Source organism: Tachypleus tridentatus, chromosome 1, assembly GCF_004210375.1.
Source record: "Tachypleus tridentatus isolate NWPU-2018 chromosome 1, ASM421037v1, whole genome shotgun sequence".
Taxonomy (NCBI): Eukaryota; Metazoa; Arthropoda; class Merostomata; order Xiphosura; family Limulidae; genus Tachypleus; species Tachypleus tridentatus.
The window spans coordinates 8,149,976-8,168,303 of record NC_134825.1 but is presented as its reverse complement, the minus strand read 5'-3'; the positions used below and the strand labels follow the sequence as shown (position 1 = coordinate 8,168,303).

At 30.7% G+C, this 18,328-nt stretch overlaps 1 protein-coding gene across 1 annotated transcript in view; it reads left to right on the top strand.

The window, feature by feature from the left end:
• Positions 1–359: 359 nt before the first annotated feature.
• The window catches only part of LOC143238765 (putative Bax inhibitor 1), a 30,881-nt gene continuing 12,912 nt past the window's right edge, over positions 360–18,328 (top strand). Inside the window, exons 1-2 of the mRNA XM_076479329.1 lie at positions 360–610; positions 7,214–7,322. Of these exons, the coding sequence (XP_076335444.1) occupies positions 561–610; positions 7,214–7,322 (159 nt within the window). The 5' untranslated portion in view covers positions 360–560. The remainder of the gene's footprint in view (positions 611–7,213; positions 7,323–18,328) is intronic.

Sequence of the window (18,328 nt, the reverse complement as noted above, 5' to 3'; positions counted from 1 at the left end):
GCTCAACGATAAGTTTGTGGGCTTACAACGTTAAATCAGTGATGTCGTAAAATATTTTCTCAACCCAAACGAGCCGTTTTTGCATATAAATTTTACAACGTTAAAGATTGCGTTCCGGTACATGTGGTGGATTCAATAAAGATAGCCATTGTGTAGCGTTGTGCTTAAGTACAAACAAACAGACGAGCAAACTGTTATTATTTATGATTAAATTCTTCCCATTTAATACTTGTCAGAAAGAGTTAACAAATATTCTATTCTACAGTAAGAATGAGAAAACGATGCAATGAAACAATTTAAGAAATATATCCTAATAAATGTAATGGATGAATAATCTGCATAATATATACAGTTTTTGTGTGTTTTTTTTAAGAAATATTTCACTCTTTAGAGTCTTCACAGAGATGTTTCTTAATGTTACAGAAATATTATGACGTAATATTTGTTGTTTAAATACACGTCAACAGCTATAGTAGAGCGATCAATAGAAATAAGGTGATACGGTGAGGACGATATTCGACTGTTTTAAGGAAATTGCGTAAGGTTTTATATAACAAAAGATGGCGACGTTTCGGGTGGAAAATTTCATTAACACATTTTACGATCAACTGTGAGTAACGGATTTTCGTTTTAGGAATTTGTTTATAATTTTACTTCTCTCAAAAAACATGTTACGCTCTTTAATACTGATACTATTGCCACTGACTCGGGACTGCATAATTTACATCAAGTGTTAAGCCTAATAATACATAGAGGAGAAAGTAAAAAAATACTAGTAAGACAACATTAGATATTTGAATAATAAACTGTAAATAAAATGCAAAAAGAAAGTATTGTTGCAGTCATAGTTTCTACCAAACACAAATAGGCACTTTTATTTTGGCTGACGTATGAATTTTGATGTATTAGAATAGTGATTGGGAAATGCGTAGGAGATGTTAGGGGAATTATGCATAACATTTTAGTTACTAACATAATGTTTTGGGACAACATGGTATGTATCAGCCCATCTTGGCTCCTCTATTCTCTGAATTAAATTAATTAAAAACAAACAAACTTAAAGCCAGTCATTTTTCATATACTTGTCAAGCTTTTTCTTAAATTTACTTTGACCACAACATTTGAAGGCAACCAATTCTGTAGACCAACCATTCTGTCTTAGCTGAAGATAATTCCTACCTTGCCAAAATTTATATTTGTTACCTAGTCTTACTATTCCATTGTGAAAGAATATAATACACCAACACTGTTACTTCTGTTTAAACTTATAAACATCTCAATCAGATTTTCCTACCAGTTGTTCTTGTTTCAAGAGAAAATAGTTTGAGAGGTTTCAGTATTTCATCATAGGACAATCCCTCTATCATGAGCCCTATTATAGTAACTCTTTCTCTGCACCTGTCAAACAGTTCATTACCTTTCCTTGGGTAAGGAGCCCAAGACTGAACACGATATTCCAAATGTGACCTAACTGGCTGTACAATGAAGTTATAACCTATTTAGACTTGTATACAATATTTGTTCTACAACAGCACAGTGCTTGGATGGCTTTAGAGATTTGATGAACTATTACAGCAACATCTTGTTCTTTCCTGACACTGTTAATGATATCTCTATCCAAATTACAATTGAAATAATGATAACCCACATGTATTATCTTACATTTATTATAATTAAAACCTATCTGTCATTTATTTTCCCAGCTCACTAAATGATTTAAATCCTTTTGTTAATCAACAGCATCTATTAATTTATTTAAAGAAATTCTTACTGTTAATTTTCAGTCAACCTTTTCTGTTACATCTTTGTTCTAACTTCCTGTTTCACCAACTTTCTTAACATTCTATAATCTAAGTCTCCTTGTCAATTTAAATACCTTAAATTTATGATACTTTTCTTCAATTTTCTCTTAAACTTTTTGTGAGCCAACTTGGTTTTTATACTTGCAGCTTCTATTTTCTTTCTAGTAATGAGTGTTTACCCTAAAATATTTACAAAAATTATCTTTTAAAAATTTTCTATATCTAATCAGCATCTCCAAATAACTCAGCTGCCCAATTTATAATAAATAGTTCTTGTTGCATTCCTTCAAACTTTGCTTTGAAATTTATAACTAAAATATCATTATTTCTTATCCTCATATGAAGCAAAACATCAAACCTAATAGAGCAGTGATCACTTGCACCCAAATGTTCTCCAATTTCTGCCATCTCAATCATTTTATGTTAAAAGTTAGCAATACATCTAAAATATCATTGTTTTTAGTAGGTTGCTTGACTTAAGTGGTGAATAAAGCCAATCTGAATAGTTTCCTAAAACCTATCTTCATCATGGTCTGACTCTAGGATTTCCCAGTATGTGTGTCTGAAATTAAAATCACCTGTAATTATGACTTCACACGTAGCTGGAATTTTAATCTTATTGTAATGTTTCTCGGTAATTTAATCAATATCATTTGGTGGTCTGTGGCAAATTCCCATTAAAAAAAACACTTTCCCTTTGTATTTACTAACAGAAACTCAAATTGTTTCATACTCCTTGCTATTCTCTTTTGATATCCTCAACCCACAAGATATAACTTATGTTTTACATATAAAGCCACCCCTTTTAATACTTTATCCCTGTTAGATAGCCTGCAACTGTGTATTTTAAAGAATCTTTTTTTTGTCATCAAAACTATCTGTTTAACCATGTTTCAGTTATTCACATTATATCAAATCTTCCATTCCCACCAATGATCTAAAGTCATCTTTTCTTTCTTATCCTTCTAGCATTACAATAGTAACAATTAAGCCTATCTTTATAACTACTACTGTACTCATTTCCTATGTTAAATTTTTGTTTGCTTATTCTTTTTGCATGTAGTTTTCTAGGCCCTCACATTGCAATAAGGAAAACACAAACATTTAACTCTAGTGACCCATTTGTAACTTATTCCTCAGTTAGTTCTAGGTGGTATTTTTGACAAACTTAATTTTACTTTAAATTCCTTTATCAACCCATTGTACTTGTTAATTAGCTCCTCTGACCTAACTTTCCCTACATCATTAGCTTCAACATGCACCATAAAAACTACATCTCTGCTAGCCTGCTTATACATTCCCTACTCTATCATTTATATTCTTCACCTGTGTCCCTGGGTAGGGTAACATAATTCTTTACCCCACAGACTATCCTGTCTACATACCTTGTCAAGAAATTGCCTGTAACTATGACATCATTATCATCTGTGTCATCCTTTTGTTTTCTTTCCCTCAAGTAGTTCCTCATCTGCAGAAGTCAAGAGCTAATATTTGTTACTCAGTAGAATAGTTTCATAATAACAAAATTCACCACGTTTTAACTCTAATATTATTCTTTCTAACTTCCTGAATGTCATTGTTAACTGATGTATTCCTTGTATATAAAAGTTTTTATGCTCTTCGTGAAATCCTACTACCAACTTACACAATCTACACTTTTTATCTGTTATCTCTACTTTAATTATAATAACCTCCAAGTTCTACATAAAAATTTACATCTTCATTATTGGATTCCTTTAAAAGTGCATCCCAGACTTGAGTTCCCAAATAAGACCTACGTATTGCACCTGTTATGCCTAACAAACTATGAATGCTTAACTTGAACACTAGTCTTAATTATTGTATTTATAGCTTGAAAATAAATATACCACTTACCTGTTGTCAACACTGTTACTGTTAAGTCTAATACAACCATCTGTATTTTTTGATGACTACTTTGTATTCACACTAAAGATTCTTTAATTATAACTTAGAAATAGGACATTATAGTATACTAAACTAAGTATATGTAACAGTAATAAAATGTCTTTAGCCTGATTTATTTTATAACCTACCTTTTACTGTAATCTGAATTTTAAACTAATTAATCTAAGTTCAAGTAAACATGCTTGTTATTGAAAAACCAAGAGACAATGAATACATTATTTTATTAAATAAAACAATGCATTTATTCTGTTTTATGATTTATCAGAAAGTTGAAATATACCAAAGTCTAAAGTAACATGGGCATTACATGTACCAAGCCTATAACACTGTCATAAAATTTACATCTAAGATTTAATTTAGAACTCTTACCATCTTCCTTTTATTTACCAATCTTACTATACTGTTACATTTTTAATCCAAATGACTACAAATTGTAGTATTAATATACAGAAATCTGTAAGAGTTTAACTCTTCAACATCTTTTTTCTTCAGTTGTGCCTTCAAAGATCTAATAAGTATTTAATACTTAAATTATACATAAAGATGCTAGTACACTATCTGAAATTTAATGTGGAATACACTTTTATAAAGTAAAGTTTGGAGATGGACAAGGAAAGAAACTTTTATTAACAAATGTACAATATTTCAAACAAGTTTGGTCATCATCAGTAGATATGTTGTGTTTTTTAGACTTATCATTGATCCTTATGAAAACATGGTTCCTAAAGCTAAAACTGGAGAAGAATAGCTTCCATAATTAGGTTCATTTTGCTATATGTGGAGATAAAGAGAAATGAAATTTTAGTTCCTTATTTGGAGGACAGGGGGCCTGGTGGTTGGAACAGTCAGTTTGCAATGTTGGGATTATGGTATTAAAACCTGTCATATTACCTGTTTGTTCTGTCAGTCCTGGAGGCATTATGTGATGGTTATTTCTGCTCTTCATTGGTAAAAAGTAACTCCAGAGTTTGTGGTTGGTATTGACTAGCTGCCTTGTATGAAGTCTTATCACTTAAATTAGTGATGATTTGCTAGATGGTAGATGGGGACACCATGAATCTTGTTAATCCATTTATGTGCATCATTAAGTAGATGCCAAGGCATTTGGCTACCTTGTGAGAGTAGTAGTTTGTGATTGTTATAAAATTGATTTACCTGATAACCTGAAACAGTGTGAAACCTGTTGACAAGGTGAGGTAAAATGTAGTCTTAATAAAATACATCATGTGAAAACTTGCACCCACGAATTCATATTATATTGATAAGTAACAAGAAAACTGTGAACAACCAAAAGTTAAAAATCAAGTATGAACATACATCTGTACCTATGTAAGTAAAGGAAAGAGATTGTACTTGCATTAGTTTTGAAGCAAACTAAGCTACAATGTGCTGCTTAACAGCATGTCAAGAAATGATAAATAGATGATACAATGGTTTGGTTAGATTTGGACACCTATATTGTTTTATGCTTTGTGTGATACATACTACACAGTTATTGTGTGGCTTTGTTTCTACAAATTCAATGGCTAAAAAAGTATTTAGTTTTGAAGTTTTGTTTGTTATCAAATAAAAAATGCTTCTGGATCAAATTCCACTGTGTAGAGCATGAAAAGAACTGTTGTTTCAAATTTTACTAATGTTGGGGTGTATAGAGTTAATGTGGTTGAAAAAACTATTCTGTAGATGTGAATTCAGTAATTATATTGTCAACATACCTGTACCAGTATAGTGGGGGGTGTAAGGCTGAACTGATCACTTGAGATTCAATCTGTGTTATAAAAATGTTGGATAGAACTGGTGACATGGGATTCCCCATACTTAAGTTAGTTTTGTAGGTAGTTTTGGTCATTGAACATAGTGTTGGCAGTAATGAATTATTTAAGGTTACTAACTAGTTGCTGGGGGTGTGTATCAATGGGATGGGGTCTTGGATAAAGTTTTAAAGCTGTCTTGCAAGCTTCAGTGGTTAAGACTTCTTCTGTGAAGAGAGAGATTACATCAAAACTGGCCATTAAGGCTTTATGGTTTAGTTGATCAAGTTAAAAGTCTTTGAAAAAGGAGCGGCTAATGTTGCATATTTGGAAAATGTCCACTCTGTGTATTTTCTGAGGTTGTGGTTCAGTGATTCATAGGTTTACATTATGGATCGTTGTGGACAATCTGGTTTTTGAAGTGTGGAGATGCCATATAATTGTAGTATGCATGAGTCAGTCTTTAGATAGGAATAAAGGTTTGCTGAAATTGTATTGGTTTCTTTTTTATTAGTAGCAGCATTTTGTTTAGTTGGTTTTCATGTGCTTTTGTTGGATTTGTGTGTATTGGCTTAAATTTATTTGTATCTGATAAGATGTTACTCAGTTTTTGAATTTACTCATTTGTGTTCATTATTACTGTTGTGTTGCTTTTATCAGCTTTTAGGATTTTGATATTGTCCATTTTAGGTTTTTTTTTTATAGAATTAATATCTTTCTGTGTAAGGTTATTTTTTAGCTTTCTGTGAAATCATGTTAATGGTTTTGTATGAGGATTCTTTTGAGAAAGTTGCTTGAAATGCTGTTTGATGTGTTTTGGTGAAGTAGATGTTTTCAGTTCTACCTGGGAAGATGGATTGTTGAAGTTATCTTCTTTCTGGTGGCTGTCTTCTATTGTTTTGTTAGTGTTTATCAATATTTGCAGAATGGATCACTTGTCTTCTGGCTAAGTCTTCCAGATAGGTTTTCATTTTGATGGATGGAATACTTCTTGGTGTTACTGCAAAGTTTTCATTTGTTAAGCAGATGCATTTCTTCAGTGGTTAATTGTTGGGTGTATTTGTTAATCAAGAGGTCAGTTGGCTGGTGGTTCATCATGTTGACACCTCAGTTGATCTAGTTTTTTTTTTGTGGTGGCGGATCTTATTTCTCACGTCCTTCTCAATTTTGACTAGATTGTTTTGTGTATACAAGTCCATAAATGTCTGGTTGAATACAGCAAGCCAGTTAAACGAAGCAGATCAAATGGGGACAAGTTAAAATAGAAAACACCAACATACTAAGAAGGGAAACAAATACAAAATCAAGAAACCCTACCTCTTCAAAAACTTAAACCAAAATTTGACCATTGTAAGGGAACACCTTTATATCTATATTAATTACTAACTTAATATCAAATTGTAATGTCTCCTACAGTCTTGTACCCATATACACTTGTCTCTAAGACATGCCCAGCAACAGTTAGTTGCACTCTTTGTTAAACCTGAAGATGACTTAAGGCCTAAATGTTGTTCTGTACTTTATTTTAATTAAAGATTTAATACCCATACCAGCTGTGTTGAGAATACATTTTTACTTAAAAAGGGTTTCTCATTATCATGAAGTGCAGTTAGTTGGATTCTTATATATTTTATTCAAGGAAGATGACCTTGATGAAGTAAAGAACTTTGTCATTTAACCTGTTTCTGAGTTACTTATGGGTAAACAATAGAAATAAAATATTTTCTTATATAGTGAGGAACCTGTAAGAAAACATTTGAAGAATGTGTACAGCTGTGTGGCTATTTCAACTTTAGCAGCAGCAGCAGGTGGTTATGTTCATCTCTTTACCAACATATTTCAGGTATGACGTTAAAACTTAGTGGACATTAAATATGCATTTCCAAAAGGACACGTCTTTTAAATGAAGTCTGTATGTGCATATAACGCTAATTTTCTCTTGTTTTTAATGTAATTCATTAAACTTTACTTTCCAACAGATATGTTTGTTTATTGATAGTCAGTTTCCATGTTACATAATTTTTATATAACTTTCTAAGTACAATTTTAGAAAATGCTAAAACAAATTGTTGCAATTGAACCTTGTTTATCTCAAACATAACATTTTATAACAAGCACTTTCTTTTGCTAAAGAAAATAGGATGACTTGTATTAGAAATGCATATTGAAGAAAAAATCCTGTATATTATGGTTGATTATCCTAAATAATGCCATTGAAGAATTAATTTCAACTGTGTGACCATGTATGTATGCCTCGGTGTCATCCGTCTTGCATTGTTCTCAGATTTTACTATGAAACAAATTTAGTTGTGACTATAAAATTATAATTGATAAAATGAAATAGCCTGTTTTTAGTTTATTTTAAAACTGGCAAATGTGTTTGAAAAAACAAGTATCCCATTGTTTTTATTAGTAGGCTATTTATAATTAAACAAGTATCCCATTGTTTTTATTAGTAGGCTATTTATAATTAAACAAGTATCCCATTGTTTTTATTAGTAGGCTATTTATAATTAAACAAGTATCCCATTGTTTTTATTAGTAGGCTATTTATAATTAAACAAGTATCCCATTGTTTTTATTAGTAGGCTATTTATAATTACATTTAAAGTTTGTGAGATGTAATATGAGACAATTAACAAACAACTATTAAAAAAACAAGTAATTATTTTAAAATTGTTTGAATACTTCATTTGGTATCACCAATAAATCTTTGGTTTGGTATATAGTTTATCTACTGTTCATAATTACAATATGATTGTGTGTGTGTGGAATTGTGAGTTGTGTAATTGGTAACTTTCTAATAAATTTCCACACAATCCTGCATTACTGGTTGAGTGATGTTATTTTATTACTTTAAATCTGACAGATATGTATATCCCAAACTGAGGTTTGACATTACTAAGTATTATTTAGTTATAGTGGTGATTTTGTATGTTACATTTATAACTGTTTTCCTAAGTACACTGCCCATAACTTACTCTGCAACGTCTAGTAATAGTCAACCTAGTGTGAGACCTAAATCTTTCCTGAGTTGTTGCAGGGAACATGTAAGTTTTTATGTCAGTTTTATTTATTAATAATAAACTTTAGCCTTAACTACACACACATGCATGTACTCGGGAGGGTCCAAAGTTTTATTTTATAATATAATTGTTAAATAACTAAGAAAGTAATAACTATGCACTTCTCAACATTTTGTAGCCCAACACCAAGTGTTTATTATGTTTTGTTTCACTCTGGTGAGTAGTGTTACCCCATAAGTTCTCCAGTGTATGTACTTTCAGGTTTGTTATACTATGAACCTTGCTCTACAAAAAAAGACCCCAAAAAAACAACTGTAATTGTGAAGAAGTTTGCATTGTAAGGCTTTCAATTAGAATGTTTCACAAAATGAAATGCAAGAAAATATTGATTGAACCAATATATGGCATATTCAATTCAAAAATGCATAATACTTGTAAATATGTAGATGTACCCTTGTCTGTTAAGTGAAATCTAACTTTTGTTGTTTCTTTGATAAAAAAATGTTAACAAAATTATGTAAGCAGCTAACTGCTGTTTTATCTTAACTTTGTATTTAATAAACAATTATTTGATTATTCATTAAATTATACAAAAATAAAAAGGGGGTAAGACCACTACAACATATTTTAAAACTTGTTCTATTTGACTAAACGATTTCTGTTTAGAAAAGTGGATTGTTAAACGTTTCCACGGAAAACCTTTATTCCATATAATTTTTGCATATAATTTGCGTATTTCACATTTTCAATTAGAAGAAAGGGTTATAATTTGAATTTCAATGGGAGTGTAGTTCGATACCTTATTACTTCGAATTTAAGATGTACCCCCACTTTTAAAAAAGGATTTTCAGGGGAAAAAAATTGGATGATAATTAGGAGTAAATATCTTTTTAAGAGTTTTTATTAATGAACTAAAAATGTTAATGTATTTAAAATGAAATATAATAAATGTTTCTTCCTGCTTTCTTTGTTTAATAAAATTGCTACTCCAATGTTGCTTCTGACTGTTATATTCTGAAGCTGAAACATCTTCCTCACTTGATTCACTATTGTCTCAAAGGTCATCTTGCTTTCCATCTTCAGCATTGGATAAACAACATTTTAAAAATGACTTTCCAATAATGTTGTCTTTTGAAATCCTCTCCACTATTGTTAATGCTGATGCACATTTTATTTTGCCACTTGGTGTCAAAGAATGATTGTCTTTATTCAGCTAAGCATCATAATGATACAATCTTTGAATGACTTGTTAACAAACACATCAAGAGGTTGCAACTGACGTGCCATTCTGCAGGGAATTATCACCAGATCACTGTTTTTGTTTCTTAACCTGCTCTTGATTTTATTGGATAGATGGCCATAAAATGCATAAATTACAAGCATGTTCCATTGCTTTAATAATGTATCAGGCCAATGTTCCCATTCACATTTCATTAAGTCTGTCTTCCATGCATTTTTCTGTGAACAAATTATAACATCTTTTATAAACTTTTCTTTTGGCAATGTTTTTTCTGTTTAATATGACACAGTGGTAATTTATTTCTATCTGCAGTTACACATAGAATAGCACTTATTCTGACTTTTCATAAAAAATGGTTTTGATTGTCACCTGTGTTTTTTTTCCTTTGGCATTTACAGTGCACTAATAAAATGTGATAAGTGAATAACTATAGAGTTATACAGAAGGTATTGTAAAAGTAACCCAAATACTTGAACTACTTTATCTCAAGACAGAATTTTTAATGTAAGAGCAACACGTGATTTAATATTTCTAATTGAAATTAAACAGACTAGTTTTTAAAATTATAGTTTAGTCTTAACAGTTAAACTAACTGCAAAGTCTTGCATCATAAAAAAATAACCTAGTGATAAAAGCAAATATATAAAATAAATATTAGTCTGAAAATAAGGCTTTGCTTTAAGAGATTATTTGCTGAATAGAAGATAATTTAAGAGCACGTTATTTATTAAGTGAGAGTTACATAAAATGAAGAACCAGTTTATGGTTTATCTCTAGGATTCTGAGAACATCAAGGTTGGAGGTGCAACTATGCCATAATTTTATGTTTAATATAATGACCGGTAATATCAGTTTTCAAAATTAGTCAACACAGGTCCTTAAAGTCCTTTAATTTGGTTTGATTACATTTAAGTACTAGAAAACCAGAAAAATCAAAGATTTTCTAGGAAAGGTCCAGAAAAGTCTTTGAAAAAAGGTTTGACCAAAATTTTTACAAACTATCATAAATAGTAAATTTATAAATTTACTGTCATACATTACTACTCATTCTATTCTCACATCTGTTGTCCAGGCCTCAACAAAAATTTGTAGATCTAGGAGCTACGTGTGGTATAGAAAAGTTATGAAACATCTTTTGAATCATTTGTCTGGTTATGGTAGGAGACGTACAGTTTGCACTAAAAAAATATTAATATTAAACTTTATTATAGAACATACATTAAACATCACTATGTGCAGTCATTGCAATATTAGACTAAATAACAAACTTATGAGGACTTGTGCAATGAATGCAAGTGAAATAAAAATAATTGCTATGACATCAGTATGCCAATATGTTTCAGAGTAGATCTAATCTGCTTATCACTATAATACCACAATGAGGAGCAAAGGTTTTAATGTCTGATCTAACTTCACTCCTGCTTTTAATGGGAACTAGGGCTATATTTAGTGATGACGAGAAAACCCACTTGTATGCAAATGGATCACATATCAACAACTGCTTGATAATATTGCCAGAATCAACTGTCTTTGGTCCTGTCTGAGCCTAAACCTGTGCACAGATTGGTTGAAACAAGAGAAGAAAACTTGGTGAAACATTAATATGGGAGAAAGTACTAGGTGCCATAATGAAAATTTTAGTTGCCATGGCAAACTGGTACTTTAGACTTAGAGGCCTGCTATAGTCTGTATAAAATTATGCAGCATTGGTTACTACATAACATTGTTTTCTCCAGTAGAAGAATTCACTAGGAAGAACTGTTTCACATTCTAACAGCATGTAGTATAAAATTACAAATTGTTACAGAAAACTACATTCAGCGTTTTCATGCAAAATAAACCAGCTGCATGATAATCAATGTATTGTTTCAAATAACAGCTAAATGCTTGCTTTGTTTTTGCATAAACTAAGTTTCAGGAGTAAAACACTTTCTTTACTATTTTTAGTGCATTGATTTTATTAAAATAATAAAGAAATAGGCCTATTTAAACAGGAAATACTAGGAAAGTGTAAATTCAATGCTACATGGCAGGAAATGCATTTGTTTGCTGGTTGGCAAAATGTGTACAAGACTGACATCAGGAGTATCGAAGAGTGATACTCAAACCACGTGAAGTCTGCAAAACATAAATATTTAATGAGAAGTGCAGAAAGTTCCATAGGAGGTTTCATTTCAACAACTTCTACTGCAGCACAATAAACTACCACAACACAGACTAAACAGGCAAGCTTTTATTTTTTCTTGTGTCCACGACTCAACCAAAGGCTAATATGGCAGTAAAACTGTGTAATGAAACATTTCACATGAGGCTATTTGTGTTTAGAACTAGTTATCAAGAGGACAGACCTTAACATATAATTTGTACAAGAAAAGTTCAAAGTATGTGCTGAATTTGTCAATGGAGATTAGATGAAACTACAGGTTTACCAAAGATAAATCTGTATAGGGACTAAAGTGTCTAGTGAACATTAAAGTGGCTAACACATCTTTTCTGGTAACTTAGGGTGAATACCAAGTTAAAAAAACATTAAAATGTGGTCTATCTCTATAAATGAAATGTTTGAATTTATATAAAAATAGTTCTGTGCAGTAATGTGTTAAATTTTCATGTATCTATATCTAAGAAATTTTTGTCTTGGTGGCTTTTGATAACCTACACTATACATTATCTGTACACTGAGAACAAAGCCAAAGGTTTAGTTGAAGAAAATATTGGTTAGACGTTTTGTAAAATATATTTTGTTTGCTCTGTCATTATTGATGTTACTCATAAGTATTGTATATGCAACAGTGTGCACTTAACAAAAATCAGGAGTGATTTTTATTGTACTGTCATCTAGTGCTTTTTGTTACTCATATGTTTTGATCTTGTAAATGTAATAAGTAAATGTTTGAGTTTGAATTGTTGACTTTTATATAGTATTTATCTTTGTTATGTCTTGGGTTCTGTGTATGGTTTTAAGTTGTGCTAATTTAAAACTATATTTACATAAAGGTTATTACAGTTATGTTGTGTTATTTGTTTTAAAGGTTTTGGTCATTTACTATAAGAGCCCTCACCTCTTTCTAATGATTAAAAGTATTTCCCTTAACTGTGTGATGAACTAAATAACAGGTAATGTTGTAGTCTACCAAGATCCAGGTTAATACTACAGTTTGTATTCCTCTCTCAGGTCTAGTAATGTTGTAGTCTACCAAGACCCAGGTTAATACTACAGTTTGTATTCCTCTCTCAGGTCTGGTAATATTGTAGTGTACTACAACCCAAATTTAGACAGTTTGTATTTGTGTCAAAGTCTGGACAAATTCACATTTTATATATACTTGATGTTTTCTTACAATAAAAATATGTAATGTAATTTTTGGATCAGCTTTATATATACATCCATTTTAATTAATGAAATATATTAATGGAGTTCTTTTCATTTTCTCAAACAACCACCTACTTTTCAAGCAAATGACATTACATCATGGACAGTGAACAGTAATACATGAAGTGCAGAAATATTGTGGAGACAAAAACATCACCTCCAACTACTAGTTTAAAAGTGTAGAGGATAATTCTAAATTTTTCCAACTAATGTTTTATGACAGTGCAATTGCTTGCTTTTATACCTATGGAGAGACAGAGAAAATAATCATACGTAGTTAAACAAAATATGGGATAAGACCATCATTTTCCTTTGGACAAAATACACAAATGAGTTATTTTCTATTATTTGGATTTTTTAAACAAGTGAAGTTAAAGCAGATTTGATTTGTCCATCCAACTCCTGGATAGTCTCTCAAACAAGGTGGTACCAATTACATGATTCAGCCATTTTGTGTCATTATACAGCAGAAGATTCTCTTCCTCCTTAGTGTATTGACAGAAACGTAACTTGGAAAACAAGCTCCAGGGTAGATGGGTAGAGAACATTCCTGTAGCAACTAGAGCCTTTGGTTTATTGACTTGTCACTTCTGTGAAAAAGTGAAAAGTTTCACAATCTCAAATGCAGAATATTTGTTTTAGTCAAAGAAATGTGAGAATTTCTCCCTTCCTGTAAAGATGCAATGTTTTTGTTGATAATTATATTTGTAGCAAACAATTTGCATCAGACTATTTGGAAAAGTAAGAAACAAATGACCCAGTGAAACCATCCATATCAACTTACTGATAAAATATGATAAAGGAGATTATGAAAAAAATTCCCAAACTAGAAGTTATCAAGCCATTTTCTGGCACATTGAAAGTTAAAGTATGAAGTGGAATACGAGTATCTACTCAGTTTTAACATACTGGATGTTGGCTTTTCAACAAATTTGTGAAATGTTTGCTGCTTCTCAAGAAAATCTGAGACAAATTGTAGAGTTTCATGGGGAGACAAGGAAATGCATTGTTCATCTGCTGAAGAGTTTATTGGAAAATACTTCTATTGACATCAGTTTTGTGAAACATTCTTTCCACAATATACCTACCATGGCAAAGAACCTAGAAGAGTTCCTAAAAAAAAAAAAAAAAAGTCATACTTTAGGTTAAAGGACTTCCCTGAACAGAGGTGTGATGTATAAAGGTAATTCAAACACTTTTTAAAGATGATGTTACAGCAAACAGAGAATCTTTCTTAATTATGACATTCATTTCTGTTAGAATGTAGCATCTGATGCCTGTTTTTTGCTGAATGACTGGAAGGAAAAGTGCAGGGAACTGCAGTTCTTTATGAAGCTGGTGCTGGTACTTTCACATTGATAAGCTATTGTTGAAAGAAGATTTTCTGTAATTTAAAATTTCATTGAGGTTAACAAGAAAGGCATCATGCATCTTTCAGAACTAATCCAGGATACAGTCACAAAAGCTGGAGGAATAGGGAATGTACACATTACCCCAAACATGATTCTGATTTGCAAGTCTTCTCAACGAAGATATGAGCATGTGGGCAAGCAATCGTAGAACTGAAGAAGAGAATACTGAAGGAAGAATTGAGCTCTTGCAGGAGGAAACAAAAGTCTACAGAAACAGAAAAACCTTAAACTATGAGAATGGATCCTTAAAACTGTTTCATGAAATACTCAAAAGCAATGAAACCTGAGTTTGGACAAGTGTTTAGAAAGGAAAATATCAAACAAGTTTCAGGTTATCACTAGAAGAAAATAAGCTTCATTACAACATTATACATAAGATCTTCAAAAATGAAATTGATCTATTTCAGGAAATTTGTGAATGTAAAGAAAGCTGATATTAAAAGATCTTATAAGCAAGATACAATGAAATGGAAATGTTTCCAGAAATCAGAGGAAGAAAGGCTGAATCAGGTGATGTTTGTCAAGAAATTAGCAAGATAGGAAAAACAAATTGTATTATTTTAGAAAAGCTTTTTGAAAAAAACAACCGAGATAAACGGTGTGTGAAGAGAATCATAGTAAATCAAAATGAATTTTTTCCAGAAATTTCATAATAGTTGTTTTGAATTTGTCATTGACAAAGATATTTTTCTCTTTAGGTTTTCTTATTTGGAGAGGAACAGCAAATACAAGTCCTTTGTCTTACAAATACTGCAGTTAAACTGCCAGTCTGTGTGAATGTTTCATCTTTGGCTTTTTGTTTTTAAAGACATTTTTGCACACCCTGAACCTAAAGTTTTAAACCTTAATTGAAAGTAAAATACTACATTCCATGTCCCTTGAACCTTTCCTGAGTCTTTTTAAAAAGGATTAAAAAAAAACACTTAAGAACTATGAAAAATAGCCAAGTACTGTTTGTTTTGAAATGTTATTTGTTACAGCTTTTCATATGTGATGATAAAATTAATATCCTTGAAAACTGTTGTCTTTTGAAGAAGTTGTTGAATTTCATCTACCACATTTTTGTGAATCCTGTTATACCAAACATCTTTTTTTAATATAACATTGTCATGAAGTTTTATTGAAAGTTTAAATAGCTGTTACCTCTATATAATTAAAGAATATCGCATTACAGTATGGTATCAATTCTGTATTATATAAGCAGGAAAATTTAAAGTGCACTGTTATTCTAAATGTATTTTAGTAAAGTGCAGATATAATAAGACCTCTTTCAAAATGCCAAGAGTTTCCAAACTCCAAACATTCTTTTTACAAAAAAGAAAAAATCTCTATACATGTCATGAAGCCATAGGATTTTAATAAGTTTTTCAAAACTCTCCAATAACCAGTGGGGAACTTTGAGGCCTGGAATGCATTTATTCAGTCAAACATGAATACAAATACGATGGAGTTTTAGCTATGTATACCAGCTGTTACTTACTATTTGTTATCAGTTACACCTTAAACAAGTGATAATGAATGTAAATATTAGATTTATCTTAGTTCCACAAACTGACAAAGGTCACCGGTTAGTTATGTTTGAATTTAGATACTGTTTTGTATAGGATTTATTTCCTAACATTTGTAAAATTCAACACCCTACTGTTAGATACTCCAGGAAAAAAGCTACTGGCATAAGGATTTTTTATAGCATTAACATTTTAGGTAACATGAAGAATGAGAAATGTCATTTCATATTAAATATATTGTAATTAATGATGGTGTGCTGAATTTAATGAAAAAGTCTTAAAATTTGAGAATCCAAAATGTACTTTGCCAAGCTAGAAGTAATTGAATGACTCAAACCCAACAAATGGCAAAATAAGTTTTATATATAGTCCATAAACACATCAGATACTTTAGTCAATAACAACATTAAACAAGTTCTGAATACAAAAGTAGATACTGAGTGTTTATGTTCTTTAAGTAGCAGATACACCAGCTGACAAACTAAGTAACTTTGTTGTAATATAAAACTTTTAACAAAGAACTAACATTTACTTTGGACACACAAACTTTCAAGTAATGAGATGTATATCACTACAGATAGAAACAATATCACACAAACACCATATTGTCAACTGTACAACTGCAAATGCAATGGTGTACTAAAATTATTTTGGATTTCCAAACTGTATAAAACACCATACAAGTTTTATTGCTGGTGCTACAGTTGAAGTTTGGTTAATTATAGTAGGTAATGATTTGAAATACATTGAAGAACATTTAAACAAATGCTGTAATATTATCAAAAAGTACCTTATTAATCCACTGAATATAATTAATTCATTTTAGTATAAAGAACAAACTAAATGCTTTAAGGCTAAAATGATAAAAGCTTTTGATTTTCATAAGCTCTATTTAGTCTTTCATCTACAGGTAGAAAACAGTCGTATGATAAATATATATGCAAAAACGGCTCATTTGGGTTGAGATCAACCCAAACGAGCCGTTTTTGCATATATATTTCTCTACAAGTGGGTATTCTCGACATCACTGAGTCATATAATAAATATTAAAAATGCAGTAATACCAAATAAACTTTATGGACGTTTCAGAAGTTCTTTAAACTTAATCAGTGTTAATATTTCAAGGTTAGTTCATAATATTCCAAATAAAAAAAGCATTAGCATCAAGTGTGTTTTAATTGGAAGTTTGGAAAGAACAGATTAAAATGATGATTATAGAATGTGCAACCTACACATGTTTAATAACTTTGTTAAGAGAAACTTTTGTAGAGAGGCTTAAATGTAAACACTAATAAATATATAACAAAAAACACTTTGGACCTGGAATTTATTACATTAGTGACAACAAGAAGGAATTAATATTATTTAGTTTTGAGTGATCATTGAAACTTTCTTTAATAAAGAGTTCATCTGTGGTTCCAAGGACTGAATTTTAAAGTTTTCTAGAAGTGTGTGGTGGTTGTTATTTTCACTGTACGATTGAGTACAAAACTTGGGTGAGTTACTTAGCATATATCTGCTTCTTGCTGAAATTCCCTTGTGCTTGTATGCACATATCTTTAGGTGATGTGTAGTTTTACTATTATATGTAGTTATGTAGCTACCACAAGCACATGAATGGGTAGAACATCTTTGATTTTAAACATGTTTAATTCTAAATGTTGATGTAAATACTAAACATAGCTTAAATTATGGGTAACATGTTTTGATTATTTTATTGAATTTGATATTTGAGTTTAAAACTCTGCCAGTGAAAGGTATAAGAACTAGTGGATATTTTGAGACTGTGTGTGGATTTTTGGTAGATTCTGTTTTATTTAGTAACTTTTTGTGTAATAGTGTAAGAAATGAAGGTAATAACCAGTACTTTGTAATGTATTGTGAATTTTTGAAGACAACAGATATTATAGACTATTTAGATTTAGAACAAAATATAAAATATATAAGTACATCTTTCAGTCTTTCCAAATATGGAAGACTTGTGCTATTTAATCAGGTGGGTTTAATCATGAAAGTTAATGACAAAAAAATATGAATACTCAATAACTTCATCAAAATAACTTTCCTATGGCTTGCAACATTCTTTTTCATTGGCATGATATTAAAAATAACTACTCTTATAAATATTGGACTGACCTGATATGTCTCCTGTTGGATTTTAAAAGACAACTTGCATATCTTAGAGCTTCAACAATATCTTAATTGATACATTTTCTGCTGTATGGTTTTGTTAAATATTGTAATACTGGTTTTGATGATGAATGAATTCTTTCATTTAAAATAATCAGTA